The 23,270-nt window shown below is 51.0% G+C and overlaps 1 protein-coding gene across 3 annotated transcripts in view; it reads right to left on the minus strand.

Annotated features, from left to right (window-relative positions):
* The window catches only part of LOC119965596, a 198,664-nt gene that overhangs the window by 133,405 nt on the left and 41,989 nt on the right, over positions 1–23,270 (minus strand). For all 3 annotated transcript variants that reach the window (XM_038796381.1, XM_038796380.1, XM_038796382.1), the window contains exons 6-8: positions 18,588–18,665; positions 15,204–15,260; positions 1,106–1,165 (exon numbers count right to left, since the gene is read on the minus strand). In XM_038796381.1, the coding sequence (XP_038652309.1) occupies positions 1,106–1,165; positions 15,204–15,260; positions 18,588–18,665 (195 nt within the window). The remainder of the gene's footprint in view (positions 1–1,105; positions 1,166–15,203; positions 15,261–18,587; positions 18,666–23,270) is intronic.

The raw sequence follows: 23,270 nt of genomic DNA on the forward strand, positions 1-23,270 counted from the left end.
TGCACGTTCTCCCCGTGTCTGCGTGTGTTTCCTCCGGGTGCTCCGGTTTCCTCCCACAAGTCCCGAAAGACGTGCTTGTTAGGCGAATTGGACATTCTGAATTCTCCCTCTGTGTACCCGAACAGGAGCCGGAATGCGGCGACTAGGGGCTTTTCACAGTAACTTCATTGCAGTTTGAATGTAGGCCTACTTGTGACAATAATAAAGATTGTTATAGATGTGCAGGTCAGGTGGATTGGCCATGCTAAATTGTCCCTTACTGTCGAGAGGTGTGTAGGTTAGCTGGGGTTACGAGGATAGGGCGGGGGAGTGGGCCTGAGTGGAGTCCTCTTTCGAAGGGCCGTTGCAGACTCGATGGGCCAAATGCCATCCATCTGCATTGTAGGCATTCCAGGAAAATATGACAATGGCAAATGCCTCAACATTTGCCACATCATTGTCCTGTACAACCTGCAGTATATCAGCAACAAACCTGCTTCTCCCATGTTCGTTACGGGCTGTAACTTAAAACCTGATCTCAATCCTGAACTTTTTTAAATCATGCTTTACTTTCAGAACTTCAAGTTGTGCCTGGTCGAACAGTAACATCAAGGTGCCTGCCCAGTAAAAAAAAGGAAAGTTTATCATTTATGACATACTACTGATTGTTAAAACGCAAGATAATCATTTTGAAGAGCTGGGCCAGAGAGTCAGGCTGCTCAAAGTCCCCGGAGTGGGATTTGAACTTGCAACCCTCTGAGACTCAGAGGCACGAGTGCTGCCCACTGAGCTGACGCAGACACATAGCCCATTGTTGACTTCAACGAGCAAGTCGACTGAATCACAGGAAAAAAAAACGGGGGCAATGTGCCATGACCATTTCTCATGTAGCGTGGTGTAGGTATGTACTGAAGGAACAGAAGGGGTTTTGAAAATGTTGATCACATTCAGCCAAAACAGCAAAAAAAAAAAATCAGGCAGTTTCACGCTCCAGTCACAGATTAGTGTTCCTACGGCTGAGACATTAGGCGCTTCAACACAGGCTGTTTGAACTGGCAGAATATTTTTCACATTGCATTAAGAGCAGAAATGAGGCCCAGGGCTTCCTCCCTTTTGAAATGCTCACCACTTTTCTATCGGCCAATTCATCTGCTGTTATCCACAGGGCTTCAATGGTGCGGTTCAGCTGAAAACAAGTTCACAAATAAAATAAAAGTTAATCAGGTTTGCAGCCCAGACCAGCATCCAGATTCCTCTGCCTGAGAGGTATTTATTGGCACCCGCCGCTCTTGTGATCACAAAAAATATGCATGATTTGCCTTCCTGACTCTCCTAATGCAAACCGCTTCAGAAAACATCTGGGGAAACTGCCTCGTAATCACAAAATCATGTCCTCGGTACAAAACAGAATCCAAATATAACTTGACTTATTCTATCCAACAGTTACTAGTTGTGATTGGTGTACATTTATATATTTAATTTGTCTCAGAGAGATGACAGTCCATATAATCCCGACAGTGCAGAAGGAGGCCATTCGGCCCATAAAGTCTACATCAATCCTCCGAAAGGGCACTCTATCTAGGCCCACTCCCCCGCCCTATCCCCGTAACCCCATGCATTGATCACGGCCAATCCACCTAACTTGCACATCTTTGGACTGTGGGAGGAAGCCAGAGAACCCGGTGGAAACCCATGCAGACATGGGGAGATGGTGTAAACTCCACACAGTCACCCAAGGTCGGAATTGAATCCCGGTCCTTGGTGCTGTAAGGCAGCAGTGATAACCACTGCGCCACTGTACCACCCCAATCATTCATAAGTGTGCAACAAATATTTAAAAATATCTCTCCACCTACAAAATGTTGACACCATGCTTACTATTCAGCTTCTACATCTTTATGTTATGTCTGCTTACATTGCTCTGAGTCAACACCCAGGCTTAGCCAATCAAGCACAGTGAGTACCGATCAGTAACCAGGTTCACATAATCAAACACAGAACAATTGAATACTACAGAAAAATAAAGTGCGGCCACTCAGCAAACTTTGGTGGGGGGGGGCAACTAGAGCGGCAAAATTTGGGGGCAGCAAAAATATGAATGAACCATTCGTGAAACTCAGGGGTGAGAACTTTCCTCAAAATGGCAGATTTCCAACGTTGGGATTTCAAAAATCCATCTTCTTTTCCAACCTTCAGACACGAGAGACCAGCATTTCAAAAAAACTCGGAACTGCCAAGAGACTGCACCAGGCTGATCGTTGCCCTGGGCGGGATCATTCCATGCTCCTTCCTGCGGGTTCAATGGCAGGCATGGAGGAGAGTTCAGCGGGAATGTGCCTGCCATGGCGGATCGGGAAACCCACTGGAGGCCCAAACAGAATCCACCCCCAATTCCCCGTGACGCCAAGGGGAAGACACGCCAGACCAGAACGTGTCTGAACAACCTCTTCTTTCTTCAATGTCAGTGATGTCACTGAGTCAGTGATGATGAGCGCCTCTTGAATATGGCTCCCAGATATGATGGCATCATGGTGCCTGCCCCGGCATTTGGCACTGAACCCCCAGATCCATAATTAATGAGGTCAGGATCGGAAGATATGGTATGATTTCCACTGGCCTCCGCAGGAGGAAACATTCCCTGCTCCTGCCCCCACGATGAGACTCAATCCCAAATGGGCAAATTCTGCCCACAGTTCAGTGATCTTTCACCTGATGCAAGGTCATCGACTTAGAACATTAACTCTGCTTTTCTCTCCCTGTAGCAGAGCAAAAGGTTAAAATTCATAGGTTCAATAATTAGAGGGACGGATGGTACTCGCTGTGGTCATGTTTGAGAGGTCAACCAGCAGAGTCCAGGGGATGAGAGAGGCAACGTCTTGGCCTTTGCCTCCCTGGCATCCCGGAGACGGATTCTGCTAGAGTGGGGGGTCTCGAGGTCGCCGAATTTTGGGGGGGGGGGGGGGGGGGGGGGCGGGGGGGGGGGGGGGGGGCGGGGGGGGGCGGGGGGCGACCTCGCGGAATTCCTCAGGCTGGAGAAAATCAATTTTGCCTTGAGAAGGTCTTTGGAGGGGTTTGCCTGGAGGTGGAAGCCGTTTATTGACATCTTCAAGGATAGTTAAGGCGTCAGCAGTGGGGTGGGATGGGGAGGGGTGGGTTGTATGGGGTAAAACGGGGAGGCAGAATGGGCGGGGGGGGGAATGGTAGGGAGGGTGGGCTGGAAGGCAGCTGAAAAGGAACACGTGCAGACTGATGGAAGGTGATGAACAGTTGTCGTGATCTGTGTAAAAACACTGGGTTGGCCCCAGCTGGACCATTGTGTTCAGTTCTGGGTATCGCGTTTTAAGAAGGATGTTAAGGCTTTGGAGAGGGTGCAGAGGGGACTAACAGGGATAAGCATCTTGAGCTGGATGGAGAGACAGACTGGAGAGGTCAGGCTTGTTCTAGCACGGAAAGCTAAAGGGAGATTGAATAGCGATGGATAAAATGCAGATGGTGGAAGCAGATTCAGTAGTAACAAACAAACATGGAAAGCAACGGGTCCTAACGGAGTCCCTGGTCATGCACTCAGATCCTGCGCAGACCAGTTGGCAGGTGTGTTCGCGGACATCTTCAACCTCTCCACGCCAGCCTCCCAGACGGTCTCGATCCATTGCAGTTCGTCTACCGCGGCAACCGATCTACAGCAGATGTTATCTCACTGGCTCTACAATCAACTCTCGAACATCTCGACAATAAGGACACCAACGTTAGACTGCTGTTCATAGACTACAGCTTCACCTTCAACACCATTATCCCAACAATACTAATAACCAAACTCTGCAATCTTGGACTTGACCCCTCCCTGTGCAGCTGGACCCGTGCCTTCCTCACCAACTGACCGCAATCTGTCAGGATCGGCAACAGCACCTCCTCCACAATAGTCCTCAACACCAGGGCCCCGCAAGGATGTGTGCTCAGTCCTCTACTGCACTCCCTATACACACATGACTGTGTGGCAAGATTCAACTCCAATTCAATCTATAAGTTTGCAGATGATATGACTGTGGTGGGTCGTATCTCAAACAACAACGAATCAGACTATAGAAGGGAGATAAATCACTCGGTTGCATGGTGTACCAAAAACAACCTCTCTCTAAATGTCGGAAAGACCAAGGAACTGATCATCGATTTCAGAAAGCGTAGAACAACCTCACCCCCACCCCCCAGCCTGTCTACATCAATGGCTCTGAAGTAGAGATGGTCGATAGCTTTAGGTTCCTCGGGGTCACCATTACCAACAGTCTGTCCTGGTCCACTCATGTTGATGCAAGAAAGTCTAGCAACATCTCCAATTCCTACGGAAGCTAAAGAAATTTGGGCACGTCTGCATCGACTCTCACAAACTTCTACAGATGTGCGATAGAGAGCATCCTATCCAGCTGCATCACAGCCTGGTATGGCAACTACTCGGCCCAAAATCGCAAGAAACTGCAGAGTGTGGTGAACTCAGCCCAACGCTTCACACAAGCTTGCCAACCCCCACATTGATTCTGTCTACACCTCCCGCTGCCTCAGGAAGGCAGACAGCATTATCAGGGACCCCTCCCACACAGGCATTGCCTTCTTCCAGACCCTTCCATCAGGCAGAAGGTACAGAAGTCTGAAGACCCGCACATCCAGACATAGAAACAGCTTCTTCCCCACAGCCACTAGACTCCTCAACAACTCCCCCTCTGACTGATCTGTTCCCTGTAAGAACACTATTCACGATGTCCTATGCAGCTTCTGTTTGGCCCTTGTTCCGCACTGTAAAAATCACTGGGCGAGATTCTCCGCACTCCCGACTGTGCGGAGAATAGCGTGGCTCGTAAAATTTTACGGCCACGCTGTTCCGACGCCCTCCCGCTATTCTCCCCCCCCCCCCCCCCCCACGCCCGACTCCCGATACGAATCGCTGCCGCCGTTTTTTTACGGCCGGCAGCGATTCTCAGCTGATGGAAGGGCCGAGTTCCCAGCCCTTTATGGCTGTTTTACGAACGGCAAACACACCTGGTCTGGCCGTTCGTAAAAACGGCCGTAAACTCTCGATTTTTAAAACCATGGCACCGATTGGCACGGCAGTACCACGGCCGTGCCAAGGGTGCCATGGGCCCGTGATCGGTGGGCACCGATCGCGGGCAGCGGGCCCGATGCCCGCGCACTCTTTGTCCTTCCGCCGCCCTGCAGTATCCATTCGCGGGGCGGCTGAGGGGCATCCCGGTCCCGCGCATGCGCGGGTTTCGCGCAAATGCGCGATGACGTCACCCGTGTATGCGCGGGTTGGAGTCTTCCAATCCGCGCATGCGCGGCTGACGTCATATGACGCGTCAGCCGGCGCTAACTCTGGCAAGCGGGCTTAACGAAATTCGTTAAGCCCGCGATGCCGGAGTTTACGGCGTCGGGCTGCTAGCCCCGACCGGGGACCAGAATCGGTTCCCGGTCAGGGAAGGGGGGGGCTGGCGTCAAACCCGCCCGGATTTGACGCCAGCCTTACGCTTTCTCCCTGTGTGGGAGAATCTCGCCCACTATTTATTGATGCACCACTGTCAATGTACTCTGTCAATTATTCTTTTGTCTACAATGTACAACTGTGTACGTTCCCTTGGCCGCAGAAAAATACTTTTCACTGTACTTCGGTACATGTGACAATAAATATCAATCAGTCAATCAATCTCCCTACTCGGTTCTGAGGTTTCCACCTGCTTCAAGAAGACCACCATCTTACTCGAGCCAAAGAAGAACCAGGCAACGTGCCTCAATGGCTACTGTCCGGTGATCTTGAATCGACCATTATGAAGTGCTTCGAGAGGGTGGTCATGAGATACATCAACTCCCAGAATGCCTTAATCCACTGCAATTTGCATACCACCACAACCAGTCCACAGCGAACGCCATCTCCCTGGCCCTACACTCATCCCTGGACCATCTCAACAACAAGGATTCCAACGTCAGACTCCTGTTCATTGACAACAGCTCCACCTTCAACACCATAATCCCAGCCAAGCTCATATCAAAACTCCAAAACCTAGGACTTGGCTCCTTCCACTGCAACTGGATCCTCGACCTCCTGACACATAGACCACAATCAGTAAGGATAAACAGCAACACGTCCTCCACGATAGTCCTCAATACTGGGGCCCCGCAAAGGTTGCTTACCCCCCCAAGTACACTATGCTTCCCTGAAATGAGCTGCTCGAATAGAAGTTCAGAGCGGCCGTCACTTTATGGGCCATGGGCAGTGAGTGTTCCCCCACCCCAAGTGGTGCCAGCTCTTGTAGGACATGGCAATGGTGGTCCACCATCCCCCGGGCAGGCACAGTCTTCTCCAGCACTGTGGCCACAACAATTATAGATAGGATCTCTGACAGTGGAAAACCCATGGCTGGTACAGTCTTAAACGATGCTGTTCCCTCTACAGTGCTGCTCCCTGAACAGCTAAGGGCTCAGGCTCCCCTTCCTCAGCAGGGCGCTGGACCTGGCCATATGCAGCAGCTTGTCTCAGTCTCCACTGCTGCTCTATCACTATGAGCAGAAATGCCAACTCACTGATCCTCCAGAATCAGACGTTGAAAAGGGAAGAACCACAGTGAGCGGTGACGGTTTCTGAGAAAGCCTTGCCCTCAGCCCTCCACTCCTCTGGGACCACCACCCATAGTAAGTGCCTCTCCGCTAAACCTCACACCCTCCCGTCTCACACTGGCATATCCCCACTTCATGGGACCTGCTGCCCCCATCCTCACGGGGCACCTCAAAGAAAACTCCCGTCATGACATGTAACAGCATGAGTGATGACAGACTTCACCATGAAGCCTTGCTTTGGGGGGGGTCACATCAGTGTATCCTGTGTGATGTAAACTCTTGACTGACCATTGGGGTTCAATGCGTGGGACTCAAAAAGAGGCAGTTCTCTTTAACTTTGCACATAGAACATAGAACAGTACAGCACAGAACAGGCCCTTCGGCCCTCAATGTTGTGCCGAGCCATGATCACCCTACTCAAACCCACGAATCCACCCTATACCTGTAACCCAACAACCCCCCCCCCCCCTTTAACCTTACTTTTATTAGGACACTACGGGCAATTTAGCATGGCCAATCCACCTAACCCCGCACATCTTTGGACATCTCGGGGCAGCACGGTAGCATGGTGGTTAGCATAAATGCTTCACAGCTCCAGGGTCCCAGGTTCGATTCCCGGCTGGGTCACTGTCTGTGCGGAGTCTGCACGTCCTCCCCGTGTGTGCGTGGGTTTCATCCGGGCGCTCCGGTTTCCTCCCACAGTCCAAAGATGTGCGGGTTAGGTGGATTGGCCGTGATAAATTGCCCACAGTGTCCAAAAAAGTAAGGTTGGGGGGGGGTTGTTGGGTTACGGGTATAGGGTGGATACGTGGCTTTGAGTAGGGTGATCATTGCTCGGCACAACATCGAGGGCCGAAGGGCCTGTTCTGTGCTGTACTCTTCTATGTTCTATCTCATTGGAACTGTTGAGTTGCCAAAGAAGAGTAAAATTGCATTCTAATCAATTGCATGCTTCGTGTGACAGATGAGGCACAGCTGATTAGAGTAAAGCCTGCAATGAGCATGACAGGCACACACCTAGAGGGCACCCTCATTCTCCCATTTCACAGCCCTAGACTCCTATTCCTGAGAGACAAATTTCCTAGACAAGTGCAATTAATAGTCAATAGCACTCAACCCCGCTGTACTCAGTGCAGCCTGAGCATGGGGGCTCTCCACACAGTTCAGTCATGCTTCCCCAAGTGAGAGGGTTTTCATTACTCATGAGGCAGGGATGCAAGCCATGCCTGAGCAGCTAATTCTACCCTTGCAGCCTGGCTTCTCATGGATTGAGAATCCAGTTGCCTCACAGTTGCCCCCAGCGCTGACCCCCTGTACTCACCTCCTGACACCCACTTTCCAGCTCCCGCTGAGGGCGGACACTCCCTCAGTGGTGATTTGTCCACAAGCCCAGCAATCCAGCCTCCGGACCCCCTCAAAGCAAGGGGTACCCTGGGGCGGAATTCTCCGACCCCCCGCAGGGTCGGAGAATGGCCCGGGGCCGGCGTAAATCCCGCCCCCGCCGTGGCCGGAATTCTCCGCCACCCGGGAATCGGCGGGAGTGGGAACCGCGCCGATCGACGTGTCCCCCGTGGCAATTCTCCGGCCTGCGATGGGCCGAAGTCCCGCCGCTGACAGGCCTCTCCCGCCAATGTGGTTTCAACCACCTCTGGTGGCGGCGGGATTGGCGGCACGAGCGGGCCCCCGAGGTCCTCCGGGGGTGCCCCCACGGTGGCCTGGCCCGCGATCGGGGCCCACCGATCGGCGGGCGGGCCAGTGCCCTGGGGGCACTCTTTTTCTTCCGCCACCGCCACGGCCTCCACCACAACGGAGGCGGAAGAGACCCTCCCTACCGCTCATGCGCCGGTGGTGACATCAGCGGCCGCTGACACACCGGCGCATGCGCGAACCGGCGAAGGCCTTTCGGCCAACCTCGATGCAGGCCGGCCGGCGTCAAAGGCCATTGGCACCGGTTTTGCCGCCAGTCGGCGTGGCGCCAACCACTCCGGCATGGGCCTAGCCCCTAAAGGTGTGGAGAATTCCGCATCTTTGGGGAGGCCCGAAGCCAGAGTGGTTGGCGCCACTCCACTACGCTGGGACCCCCCGCCCCGCAGGGTAAGGGAGAATCCCGGCCCTGAAGTGAATAGAAGGTAAGGCCTGCTGATGACCCTTGCCCCTCAGAACGAGTGACTGACCTCCAACCCCAGCCCTGAGTTGGACTTATCGGTGTTCCCCGTGTCCTCTCCAGTGCACCCTAAGCAACAAAGGGCCTGGAGAATCATGGCTGCCTGCGCGCTCGCTTCCCATTTCCCCGCAGGAGGCGAAGCTGCCAGCTTCACGCTTTTGTGGACCTGTTGTAAATGACGCTGGTGTGACGTCACTCCCCTCGGTGAATATTGCGTGAGGGGTGAAGGTCGTTAGAGAGTGCTTGCTGATGACATGCTAATGTATTAAAATGAGATTCCCAGGCTCACGGTGTGGGAGTCACAATACTGCACTGGCGGCCGGAGGGGGTGGTTTCAAAACCCGACCACTCCGGAGAGAATCACATTTTTCGATTCTCTACGGATTTTGAGCCCGTTCCCGGTTTCTCACGGAGGGAGAGAGATGTTTCCAAATCGCTCCCCATACAAACTAGGAGCAGAAGGCCACCCGTCCTTCTTATGCTCGCCATCATTCAATGAGATCATGGCTGGTCTGAATGTAACCTTAACTCCACCCTCCCACCCCCAAGGCCTTTTTCAAGAAGGTTAACTCGTTGATAGCGGGATTTGTATGGACGGGGAAGGTCCCTTGGGGAAGAGGCGGGTGAGGGGGACGAGTTGGCCTTGCCAAATTTAATGAATCATTATTGGGTGGAAAATATCGCCATGGTAAGGAAGTGGGTAGTGGGGGTCGGTTTGGGTGCGGATGGAGGCAGCCTCGTGTAAGGGTGCGGGTTTGGGAGCGTTGTTGACGGCGCCTCTGCCGTTCTCGCTGGCCTGGTACTCCACAATCCGGTCATAGTGGCTGCCCTGTGGGTGTGGGGACAGTGGCAACAGGCTTGAGGGGGCCTTGATTTGGGCCCCGATGTGTGGTAATCACAGGTTTGCTCTGGGGGAATTGGACGGGGGGGGGGGGGGGGGTTTCAGGGTTGGCGGCGGGCAGGGATTGAGCAGTTTGGAGATTCGTTCATGGAGGGCAGCTCCCAGAGTTTGGAAGGACTGGTGGAGGAGTATTAGGTGCCCAACAGAAATGGGTTCCAATACTTACAGGTGCGGACCGACATGAGAAAGCAGGTGCCGTCCTTTCCTGATCTGCCGCCCCCGGGGTTGTAGGTTAAGGTGCTGTTGAGAACAGAGGTTGGAGAGGGGAGGGTGTCAGAGATACATAAGGAGTTGATGGACTGGGAGGGCGCCCCAATAGGAGTCATTGAGCAAACGTGGGAGGAGGAGGGGGGGGGTTGAACTGGAGGCTTGGTTATGGGAGGAAGCTTGGAGGAGGGTGAACGGCTCCTCCTTGGGCGCCTGGTTGAGTCTCATTCAATTTAAGGTAGTCCATATGGCGCATGTGACGGTGGCTGGAATGAGTAGGTTCTTTGAGGGGGTGAAGGATAGATGTGCATGGTGTGTGAGGGGGAGGGGGCCCGCAAAGCATGTTCACATGTTTTGGGCCTGCCCGAAGTTGCAGGGATTTTGGCAGGGGTTGCGGTGGTCTCGCGTCCCGAATTGGCAGTGTTTGGAGTGTCGAAAGACCTGGGGGTCCGGGAGGTGAGAGAGGCCAATGTTCTGTCCTTTGCTTCTCTGGTAGCCCGAGACGGATCTTGTTGGGGTGGAGGGACTCGGAGCCTCCGAAGCCAGGGGGGGTATGGGTGAGCGACCTCGCGGATTTCCTGAGGTTGGAGAAAATTAAATTTGCCTTAAGGGGGTCGATGGAAGGGTTCGCCCGGAGATGGAAACCGTTCATTGACTTCTTCCAGGAAAGTTAAGTCAGCAGAGAGGGTGGGGCATATGGTGGGCGGGTTGTGGGTGTTGGCTATTTATTGAGATCTGCTGTTTGTTATCTATTGGTTATCCTTTTTTATCTTGGTTGTGGTTTTATTTGATGTTTATTGATAAATGGCTTTTTTTTTTTAAACTCCACCCTCCCACCTAATCCCTCAATAACCTTTCACTGCCTTTGTTCAAAAGAGAATTGGATAAATACTCAAAGAAAAATATATTTGCAGTGGAAGAGAGGGGGCGTGGAACTGATAAGATAATTCCATCAAAGAGCTTTTTATATCAATTCCAAGCCAGGTGGTGAAGTATGAAACTAGGCACTAACATTTTTCTTGATAATGGGGTTATTCACAGAACACAGTATTACATATGCCTGCTTCCTACCAGTGTCCCAGCAGTCTCTCTTTCTAAGTACTCTCAGTACTTCATTAAACAATGCCATTTTCCTGTGCAGCTTAATGGCCCGAATGTTACCTCCTACGCTGTATCATTTAATGATTCTGTGACAAGAACGAACAGTGGGGAGACTTGCCATCAGACATCAGGAGCAAGGGGGGGTGCCAAATTAAAAAGCTGGCCCTCAACTACCTCAGCCGAGTGCGACTGAAGACAGGAATAGACAAATGAGTTGAATAAATGCATGGTTGGAAAACTAGTGTGGGAAGGAGGGGGTCATTCCATCAGACACTGGCGCTCATACTATGATAGGGAAGGAGGATGCCGCACGAATGAGCTCCATCTGGTTTAGCACAGTGGGCTAAACAGCTGGCTTGTAAAGCAGACCAAGGTCTTCGGAGCACCCGGAAGAAACCCACACAGACACGGAGAGAACGTGCAGACTCCACAGAGACAGTGACCCAGCGGGGAATCGAACCTGGGGCCCTGGAGCTGTGAAGCCACAGTGCTAACCACTGTGCCACCAAGCAGTGACAGTTAGTTTGTGCACACTGGTTTGGGGTGGGATGGGGCGTACAATAGGTGCCCATTAGCTGCTATTGTACATGAATTATTTGACAGTCTTGTGGTGCAGTGAGTACCATCCCTACCTCTGGACCAGGAGCCCCGGGTTCGAGTCGACCTCCAGAAGGTATTGGCCACAGAAGGTTCACACAACGCGGTTCGATGGGCCGAAGATCAGATTGGGAATTCTTCCACCACTTTCCCCAAATGGAAAAAGTGTGCGTGAAGGAATGCTAAAGATACAACGTGCAGCTGTGGTTGCTGATGCCCAGAGGGTTCATTTTGCCTCGCCCACCAGCACAAACGGACCATTGAGACACAAAGCTAACGTCAATGATCAGCAGTAATTCACACCAAGTCTCTTTCCATTGTTTGAGAGCCACATTAGCCATTGAGGTGGCTCCCTTGTAATCAATGCTAACTCATAAAAGCACCCACCCAGTGTACAGAGAAGACTTAACTCATAATCAGGGGGTCAAAGGTCAAGCTGCTTGTTAATTGGAGCCTCAGATCAAATAGCTGCCTGGAATTTACCAAACATTCATCTGATTATGTTTATATTTGATAGCGACCAACATGGCACAACATGAAACTATAGAGAGTCGTGAACACCGCCCAGTCCATCACGTGAAGCCACCTCCCATCCATTGACTCTGTCTACATTTCCCGCTGCCTTGGGAAAGCGGGCAGCATAATCAAAGACCCCTCCCACCCGGCTTGTTGTGTTCTGTGTTATGCCCGTGGTAATGAGGTCCACAGAACATCTGGTTCTTTAACTAGAAAGTTGACTTTTTAACAAACACGTGAAAAGATAACTAACAAACTATAATATAGACGATGGCTACTAAATGAATTCAGTGAATTCTCCTGGAGCTACTCGAGGTACGACTATCCTGTTGTATGTCTTACTACCAACTGGCGGGTGTCTTGAGTCACATGATAGATCTCTATCGCCACCAGCTGGTTGGAGGTCACATCGCTAACTATATACAGAACTGTGCACAGGCATATCACCACTAGGCTTATTCACTCTTCCAACCTCTTCCATTGGGCAGGAGATACAAAAGTTGAGAACACGCACTAACAGATTTAAAAACAGCTTCTTCCCCGCTGTTACCAGACTCCTAAACCACCCTCTTATGGACTGATCTGATCTCTCCACACATCTTCTCTACTGAATAGTACAACACTCCTTTATGCTTCAACCCATGCTTGTGTCTATGTATTTACATTGTGTTCTTAATGTTTGCCCTTTGTATTTTCTTTTCATGTATGGAATGATCTGTCTGAACTGTACGCAGGACAATACTTTTCACTGTACGTCGGTACATGTGACAATAATTAAATCCAAATCCAAACATGTTGTTAAAATCTGAAACAGCTCCCACCACCAGCTGTGACATCTTTGGAAGCTATGTTAACATAGATGATGTGGCATCTTAGCTTAGGCTGGTGATTTATCCCACTCAGTAAATTGTAAAAAGATGTACGATTCCTTGCTGAACTGTTATTTGATAATCAAGGTCTGTAAACAGTTGCAAACACCAAGGTTTAAAAAGGACATCGCAGCGGCACTCTGCACAGTAATGGGCAGTCCAGCCTCTGAATGTATCTTTCCCCCATTGGATATTCAGGTACAGACAAAACATGTATGATCCTGTTGGGGAATGAAGTAGGACGAGGGGATTATTTTCACACGAGCCCTCATGACTTTGATCAAATCCCTAAATGATGACTTAATCAGAAAGTAGCAATTCGTTTATGTCCATGTGAGGCAGCTATCAGTCTGCTGCACGCATTTGGGGCAGCAAGGTAGCATGGTGGTTAGCATAAATGCTTCACAGCTCCAGGGTCCCAGGTTCAATTCCCGGCTGGGTCACTGTCTGTGTGGAGTCTGCACGTCCTCCCCCTGTGTGCGTGGGTTTCCTCCGGGTGCTCCGGTTTCCTCCCACAGTCCAAAGATGTGCGGGTTAGGTGGATTGGCCATGCTAAATTGCCCGTAGTGTCCTAAAAAGTTGTTGGGTCACGGGTATAGGGTGGATACGTGGGTTTGAGTAGGGTGATCATGGCTCGGCACAACATTGAGGGCCGAAGGGCCTGTTCTGTGCTGTACTGTTCTATGTTCGAAATGTGGCCCATCTGAGAACATGCACTAACAGATTTAAAAACAGCTTCTTCTCCACTGTTACCAGACTCCTAAACCACCCTCTTATGGACTGATCTGATCTCTTCACCCATCTTCACTACTGAATGGTACTACACTCCTTTATGCTTCAACCCATGCTTGTGTCTATGTATTTACATTGTGTTTTTAATGTTTTCTCTATGTATTTTCCTTTCATGTACGGAATGATCTGTCTGAACGGTACGCAGGACAATACTTTTCACTGTACGTCGGTACATGTGACAATAATTAAATCCAAGTCTCGCACATCATACGTGGGTCAATTCACACATCTAACCAGTTAAATTCTGGGCGTAGTGCTCGGCCCCTCGGCGATGGGGCAGACCGTTAACAGTATAGAAAAGTGGGGGAACATTTGTAACCATTGTGCTACAACTCTGAAGAGAACACTACTCATTGCTTATCAATTCTCCGCAGCCGGAGCCGATTTGGAATTAAGACTGCCTTTGTTTTGTTCGGGATAAATAATTTCAATGAAATACGAGCTGACTATTTTTTCTTTCAACGGTATTAAGTATCCTCCAATTTTAAAAAATCACAAACAGATCACTTGAGATTATTACACAGAGCTCTCTGATTATCATTTTGATGCGTCATTTCATCATGATAATGTTAAAGACATGTTTTCCTTTCAATCACCGCTGAATCATGTTCTGCTATTAACACATTCTGCTATCTGGCCTTCACGCCACTGTCAGGACCTTCTTTAGTCTTTAACACTACCATTAGCACTCCCTTTGTCATGTGTCCCAAGACACCTTTGTCAAATTTCTCGAGCTTCTCCCTATCCCTGATCTTCTATGTAGCTCCACCTGCTTCACCAATAATCCACCACATTTCTACATCTCTTCAGCTCTGAAGAAGAGCCACACTGTCTCGAAACGTTAACTCTGTCCCTCTCCCCACAGACGCTGCCAGACCTGCTGAGGTTTCCCAGCATTTTCTGTTGTTCTTCCGGATTTCCAGCATCCACGGTATTTTTGCTTTTACTCAAAGGGCTTTGCTTGTTTGATCCTTGGCTGTTGCTATACTCACCCAACCTTTTGGGCTCTTATGTTAGCAATGTGAGGTCTGCTCGTGGGCGTGATCAGTGACTTTAAACCAAAGAAGACTATCCAGCTTTGAAAGCCAAGTTGCAGCAGAACCACATCAATCTTAACCCTTTTCCTGCATCAAGGAGTTGAGGATAAGTGTTGGGTGATAAGTTGGGAATAATGGTGGGATGAGAGGGGGTGGGTTGATTTTTAAGTGAGATACCTTAGACACGTGTAAGTTATATTCAGAGAATGAATCAGCCCCATAGTCAGCTGCTGCATCTAAAGAGTTGATACAATATTCATCACAAGATTCATTGATAGTTAAAAATACCAAAGACAGTGTTGCACATTTTCCCACAGGTTTTACTGTCACATGCAGTTCTAACTCCAAATATCTCTGAGTGAACGTATAGCAGTCCCAGGAACTGCCCACTTTCAAGAAGAAAATGTATTGTACCCAAAGAATTTCACTATAAGCTATCTTACCTCTCTGATTCTTTCATCTTTTGATTCAGTGTCTTGTTCTATATTCCGGAGATCGGCCTGTGGAGGCAAATATTGTGTCACGTTGCCGGGTTTTCCATCTCTTTTTGCAAAATGATTGAAATTCTTAAACTGCTGAACACCTGGCCTTGATTCCTGCCCTGGCCAGGGTTGGTGTGTGGGCACAGAGAGCCAGGGCAAGTTCTGAGCTCACGCGCCAAGGCCCAGAGAGATCTCAGCTCCCAGGCCTGTGTTGCATACACAAGGTTGAACTCCCACTCGTACGCTATCGGAATCACTGCCTGGCTGTTGGATGGGACTGGCAATTGATTGTCAGGTGGGAGTTCCACTGGGGATCTGAAGAAACGGTCCCCAGTTAGAACTCAAATTTGGGTGCTGGAGCAGAGCACTCTGGGGGAAAAACAAACTTTGCCGGAGGAGTGGGGGCAAGTGGCGAGCCGGAAGGGATGTGCGGGACGGTTGGGCAGGGGTTGCGGAAAGCTGGGGGGATGCAGGAAGGCCATTGGAACACTCTCTGGACCACCCACCATCATGCATTCCCAGAAACCCCCCCCCCCACCTCAATCCCAGACACCCCCCCAGACCCATCCCCCCCCCCCCCACCGGACCTCTCCTTTAACTCCCCAGCCCTACCCAGAACACCCCTTCCCCTATCCGGACCCCCTTTCCCCCAGGCTTCTCCAACACTTTCCCCACAAGCCAAACTAGCCTTGGCCTCTCCCTGGGCCTGTGTCAGACCCAATCCCCGATCTCAGAACGCCCAGGCCCCACCACAGGCAAAGTCTTGAGCACCGTCAGTGCCAGTCCAGGACTTGTCACAGTGTCACCCGGGACAAAGCCGGTGCCCTCTTGCTCCCACCGGACTCTGCAAAACCCATCCCCCCCCACCCACATTGGACTCGCACAACCCACTCACTGTCGGGGGACATTAGTGCCACTCACTAGTGCTTCTGCTCACTGATGCCTGCGAAAGTGGCCTCTGGGTGGCACATGGCACATTACCCAAAGAATTCCAGGATAAATGGTATACGGGGAATCCCCATCCAGGACATGGAACACCAAGCCAAATTCCGGGACAGTCGGTCACCCTGGAGCAGAGGGGTCTATTTGTGCATAAGTTATTGAAAGGGGCAGGACGGGTTTAGAAAGTAATTAATTAGGCACACAGTTTTCTTGGCTTTACTAATAGGGGCCACAGAGTACAAGAGTGAGGAGGTGATGTTGAACTTGTATAAAACACTGTTTGAGCCTCAGGTGGAGCATTGCCCGGTTTTGGGCGTCTCCAAAGCGTTGGAGAGGGGGCAGAAAAGATTGCCAAGTGGTTCCTGAGCTGAGGAACCTCGGTTCTGTAAATAGTCCTGTTTTCCTTGGAAAAGAAAGGGTTGAGAGGAGATTTGATGGAGGTGTTCAAAATCACGAGGGAGGGCCTGTTCCCATTGACTTGAGAACCAGAGGACACAGATTGAAGATAATTGTCAGGAGAAGCGATGGAAACATGAGGAGGAACGTTTTCACCCAGCGAGTGTTTCGGGGCTGGAATGCGCTGCTTGGGGCTGTGGTGGAGACAGTTTCGAGTGAAGCTTTGAAAAGGGAATGCGACCGTTCTTTGAAAAGGAAGAGTGCGCACGGTTACGGGGAGAGGGCAGGGGTATGGCACCGAGTGAATTGTTCCTTCGGAGAGCCGGTGCGGATAGGATGGGCTGAATGGCCTCCTCCAGCGCCATAACAATTCCATGACTGTGTTTGATTTGAGAGTCACAAACAGACACAAACTGCAAATCCTCCTTTCCCTGTGGCCCTATTGTCTTTTCACTTCAGATAATTATCCAACGCCATTTGAATGTCTCATTGAACCTGCCTCCACCACACTGTCAAACAGTACATTCTGGAACCTAACCATGCGTGCTCCTCCTCTGGGCTATGGGGGAAAGGCATGTGAATGGCATGAAAATGATGGGCCGAATGGTCACCTTCCAGGCTGTAACCATTCTCTGATTTTACGATGTGTGCCCCTCAATCTTCAAAAGTAGCAGTCAACATTAACACGATATCACAAAGTGGCACAGAGAATTTCTTAAAGAAACCCATATAAATTAAAGCTGCTTATTCTCCTTCCAAACAATACTCTTTCCACACGATGTTAGAGGTAACAGTAAAATAGATAAAACGTGCAATGATAGATCATAGGCGGAGTACAAGAACGTAGTCTCATAGAATCTCCACAGTGCAGAAGGAAGCCATTCAGCCCATCGAGTCTGCAGCGAGCCTTGGAAAGAGCACCCTTGCCTAGGCCACGCCCTGACCCGATACCTGTAACCCCCTCCTATCCTTTCTTTTTTTTTTTAAATAATTTTTATTGGAATTTCTTACAGAAAATATAAAATATAACAATAAAATGCAACAAAATGACCCATAACAACTGTAACACCCCCCAGACCGTATCAACGCATGTATCACATCCCCCCACCCCCCCATTCCCCCCTTCCCCCCTCCCCCCTTCCCCCCCTTTCCCCCCCCTTCCCCCCCCTTCCCCCCTCCTTCCCCCCCTCCTTCCCCACCTCCTTCCCCCCCCTCCTTCCCCCCCTCCTTCCCCCCCCCCCTTCCCCCCCCCCTTCCCCCCCCCCGGGTTGCTGCTGCTACTGTCCCCGAACCCTATCGTTGAGCCCGAAAGTCGAGGAAAGGTTGCCACCGCCTAAAGAACCCTTGTACCCATCCTCTCAGGGTGAATTTGACCTTTTCTAGCTTAATAAAACCCGCCATGTCATTGATCCAGGTCTCCACGCTTGGGGGCCTCGCATCCTTCCATTGTAGCAAAACCCTTCGCCGGGCTACTAGGGACGCAAAGGCCCTCCTATCCTTTCTGACGCAAAGAGGCAATTTCGCCCATCCAATCCATCTAACCTGCACATTTTTTGGGAGGAAACCCACTCAGGCACGGGGGAGAATGTGCAAACTCCACACAGTCACCCGAGGCCGGAATTGAACCTGGGTCCCGGGGTTGAACGCTGCGAGGAAGCAGTGCTAACCACTGTGCCGCCATGCTGCCCTTGCAGGGGAGGGAGAGGAAGGTAGTAGGGGTGGTGGAGCTGTTTGGTCAGCTGTGAACTGTGGAGAGATATATGGTCCTTACAAGCTCAGCACCTGACTGTTCTCCCCTCAATGCCTGACAAAGTCACGTGTCCACCACAGCCTTTAACGATGAGAGGCTTGAGAAATGGAAGACCCCAGCTTGCTACCTTATTGATCTCCCTGCCAGACTGCAGCTTACTACCACTGGCCTTTACGACGGAGGACCCCAGCACGCCTACAGCAAAAACAACACAACTGCAAAAGTCTTTGTGAGTCAAAAGCCTGCGGTGCCCTTACCTCCAGCTTAGTGTCAGCTTTGCGACGCTTCGAGTAATTGCTTTCCCACACAAATAGTTTCTTGGTAATTTCAGATATCTAAAATTCAGAAACAATGGAAGTTTCACATAATCATTTTTGTTCTCACTTCCAATTCAAGGATTAGCGAGATGCACAAAGAATCACTTGTATAGACTGGGTAACAGGATATTTGCGAGTAAACTCGAAGGCGGGAGTTAATTTTTTGCAGTTGAACAGTTTACAAAATAAATTTGAACCAACAGTTTCAATTTTCTTCAGAGATAATATTGGTTTTTGTTAACGCATTTTATTCAAACTTGTATGAAAGTAGGTTACAGCAAATAAACACCCTGGGAAACATTCTTCCCAACAATCAACTATACAGTTTGCACAGATTTTCCTCCTTTTTCCCCTCCCCATCACCCATTTCCCCCCCCCCCCCCCCCCTCCTGTGATGAACAGTTCCTCAAACACGGTCACCTACCTCAGCCCCAGGGGATCCTCCAACGCCTCCCTCTTTGCTTCCTCCAACTGGGGAAATTCCAGCTCGTCCAGAAACTGCTCCAGGTCCCCCTCCTCTCCCAGAGGGAGGGTCTGCCTCATAAAGTCCCTGGTAATACTCTCGAAATGCCTCATTTATCTTCCATGGTTCTGACAGCACAACCCCAGCCCCATTCCAGATCTTCAATATTTCCCTGGACGCAGCCTGCCTCTGCAGCTGGTGCGCCAGCATAGGGCTCGCCTTCTCCTACGCAGTTGCCCTACCGCCCTCCCCGTTGTCAGCCTGTCAAATTGGCCCCTGCAACTTTTCCCTCCTCGCCAATCCCTCCACGGTGGGCACCCTCGAATATTCCCTGTCCACCTCCACTCTCTCGCTCGCTAGACGGTCATGTTCCGCCCTCCTTTCCTTACTCGCACCAACCGTAAATGAGATCCTTTCCTGGGTACCCGGCAGAATTTTATAAGGAATTGGCAGCGGACCTGGGACCACATCTGTTGGCGGTGTTTAATGAAGCACTGGAGAAGGGGGAGTTGCCGGAGACGATGATGCAGGCGATAATCACGCTAATCCCAAAAAAAGGGAAGGATCCGGTGGAATGTGGGTCGTATCACTATTGAACACGGATGTGAAAGTATTGGCTAAGTTGATGACGGGGAGGATGGACGATTGTGGCCTGGGGGTGGTTACAGAAGATCAAACAGGCTTTGTGAAGGGCAGGCAGCTCACGAATAATATAATATGGCTGTTGAATGTGGTGATGAATCCGGCGAGGTATCGGAGGTGGTGGTGTCTATGGACGCGGAGAAATCATTTGATCGGGTGGAGTGGCGGAACTTGTTCAAAGTTTTGGGAAGGTTTGGGTTTGGGCCGAGATTTGTGGTATGGGTACGGTTGCTGTATGTGGTGAAAAGAGCGAGGGTGAGCACGAATGATACGAGCTCACAAAGCTTTGACTTACACAGGGGTACGAGGCAGGGGTGCCCGCTGTCGCCGCCGCTGTTTGCGCTGGCCATAGAGCCATTGGCGATGGCTCTCAGGGGGTCGGCAGAGTGGCAGGGGAGAATGAAGGGACAGAGGGAGCATCGGGTGTCGCTCTATGCCGATGACCTCTTGCTGTATGTTTCGGATCCGTTGGAGAGTATGGGAAGGATTATGGGCCTGTTGGGGAGATTTGGAGGGATCTCGGGATACAAGCTGAATGTAGGGAAAAGTGAGGAATTCACGGTGAATGAGCTGGCACAGCGGGCTAATTTAGGGGGGATGCCATTTACGGTAGCGAGGGATAGATTTAGGTACTTGGGGATTCAGGTAGTGAGGGAATGGACGTGGCTCCATAAGTGGAACTTAACGAAGCTGGTGGAGGGGGCCAGAGAGGATCTTAAGAGGTGGGATACACGGCACTTAACGTTGGCGGGGAGGGTCCAAATGGTGAAAATGAATATTCTGCCGAGGTTCTTGTTTCTCTGTCAGGCTCTCCCGATCTTTACACCAAAGGCCTTTTTTCGGAAAGCGGACACGATCATCTCTGACTTTGTATGGGCGGGGAAGGTGGTGAGGGTGGGGAGGACCCTATTACAGAGGCAGAGGCAGCGGGGGGGGGGGGGGGGGGGGGGGGGGCGGGTTTGGCATTGCCAAATTTGCTTCATTATTATTGGGCGGCCAATGTAGACAAGGTGCGGCGGTGGTGGGAAGGAGAAGAGGTAGAGTGGATTAGGATGGAGGAGGAATTTTGTAAGGGGTCTAGTTTGAGGGCTATGGTGATGGCAGCATTGCCAGTGGCTCCGAGTTGGTATTCAGGGAGCCCAGTGGTGCAGTCCACGGTGAAGATATGGAATCAGCTGAGGAGGCATTTTAAGGTGGAAGGGATGTCGGTGTTAACGCCGCTGTGCGGGAATCATGGGGTTGAGCCGGGGGGATGGATAGTGCATACAGGAGGTGAAGGGAAGTGAGGCTGGTCAAGGTGAGGGATTTGTATTTGGACGAAGTGTTCGCCAGTCTGGAGGAGCTAAGGGAGAGGGTAGAGCTGCCGAGGGGCAGTGAGTTCAGGTATCTACAGGTTAGGGACTTTGCACGAAAGGTCTGGAGGGGGTTCCCTAGATTGCCGGGATACACCCTGCTGGAGCGACTGCTGCTTCCGGATGTGGAAGGGGAGGGAAGAATTGGGGATATATATAAGTGGCTGGGGGAGCAGGGAGGCGAGCGGGTGGTGAAGATCAAGGAGAAATTATGGGAAGCGGAGTTGGGAATGGAGATCAATTGGGGAGTATGGAGTGAGGCACTGCGTAGGGTAAACGGGACCTCCTCTTGTGCAAGGATGAGCCTGATACAGTTTAAGGTGGTGCACAGGGTGCACATGACTCGGGCGAGAAATAATATTGATAATCGCCATTATCGATACTATACTTCTTTTTAAGTTTTAAAAGATGTTAAGGCCTCGATGAGTGGCTCTAAGAATATTCATCTCCTGCCAAAGCTTTCAGAAACCTAATCCCATCCCTTCTAATCTTCATTCCCAACAGCTCCAGCATAAGTATTCATTTTTAAGCCGGAATTAAATCTAAATGGCGCATGCCAGATGTCCCAGGGGAAAGAAAGGGTGAACTTTTGCATTTATGTCGCACTTTTAATGACCTGAAGGCATCAATTATTTCTGAGCCCCAATTCTAGGGGTGCATGGCAACGTCTCATAAACAGGGTTGAGACATATCATCAACTAGGCCGCCTTAGCGGCAGCCTTTCAGGGTTAGAGATTGCCCCAGATCTTCAAAAAGTGCCGGGGGATCATTAACCCTCCTGTAAAGGGGGCAGCCAGTGCCCTACACCCTCTCTCAGCATCTCGCCCTGAGAGACAGCACTTCTGCGGGTGCAGCAGCCCCTCAGTGCTGCACTGACATGCCCACCGTTTGATGGTGTTTGCAGTGAGGTTTCAGCCCACGAGTTTCTGACTTGGAGTAAAAGCAATGGGGTGGCGCCGCGGCACAGTGGTTAGCACTGCTGCCTCACAGCGCCAGGGGACCCAGACTCGATTCCGGCCTTGGCCGACTGTCTGTGTGGGTTTCCTACAGATGCTCCTCCCACAGTCCAAGGATGTGCATGTTTGGGCGGATTGGCCGTGTTAAACTGCCCTTGGTGTCCACGGATAGAGCTAGGTGGATGGGGGACTAGACCTGGATAGAGTGCACCTTTGGACGGTCGGTGCAGACTCGATGGGCCGAATGATTAAATCTTAAATCTGAAAAGACTGTCCTGGGGCTGAGTCCACACTGTCAGGGGCAAATTCATTGAATCATAGATCCCGACAGTGCAGAAGGAGGCCATTCGGCCCATCATGTCTGCACTGACCTCCCGAAAGACTGTCCTGGGTCTAAGTGGGCAATGTTGGAGGTCTCCACCTGGCATGTATGTTTTGATGCTGGACCTGCACCCGAGAGGGGGAAGTATTCTCTGGGTAGTGACAACCCTGCACAGCGTGGGCACAGCATGATGTGCAGGGCATAGTGTGCAGGGCATAGTGTGCAGGGCATAGTGTGCAGGGCATAGTGTGCAGGGCATAGTGTGCAGGGCATGGTGTGTGTGGTAGTCACTACTGTTGTATATACATCGCATATGAGACGTATTAAGGTAAGGCTCCTGTACTACAGGTACAGGGATAGATCCCTGCCTGCTGGCTCCGCCCAGTAGTCAGAGTATAAATGTGTGGGCTCACCGAGCTGCAGCCGTTTCGGCAGCAGCTGCGGGAGGCTCCACATCTCTGCTTAATAAAGCCTCGATTACTCTCTACTCTCGTCTCGTCGTCATTGATAGTGCCTCAGTGTGCACGGTGTGGTGTTTAGAGTATGGTGTGTAGGGTATGGTGGGCAGGGTATGGTGTGTAGGGTATGGTGTGTAGGGTATGGTGGGCAGGGTAAAGTGTGTAGGGTATGGTGTGTAGGGTATGGTGTGTAGGGTACGGTGTGTAGGGTGTGGTGTGTAGGGTATGGTGTGTAGGGTATGGTGTACAGGGTATGGGGTGTAGGGTATGGTGGGCAGGGTATGGTGGGCAGGGTATGGTGTGTAGGGTATGGTGTGTAGGGTATGGTGGGCAGGGTATGGTGTGTAGGGTATGGTGTGTAGGGTATGGTGTGTAGGGTACGGTGTGTAGGGTGTGGTGTGTAGGGTATGGTGTGTAGGGTATGGTGTAC

Source organism: Scyliorhinus canicula, chromosome 5 (genome assembly GCF_902713615.1).
Source record: "Scyliorhinus canicula chromosome 5, sScyCan1.1, whole genome shotgun sequence".
NCBI classification, from domain to species: domain Eukaryota; kingdom Metazoa; phylum Chordata; class Chondrichthyes; order Carcharhiniformes; family Scyliorhinidae; genus Scyliorhinus; species Scyliorhinus canicula.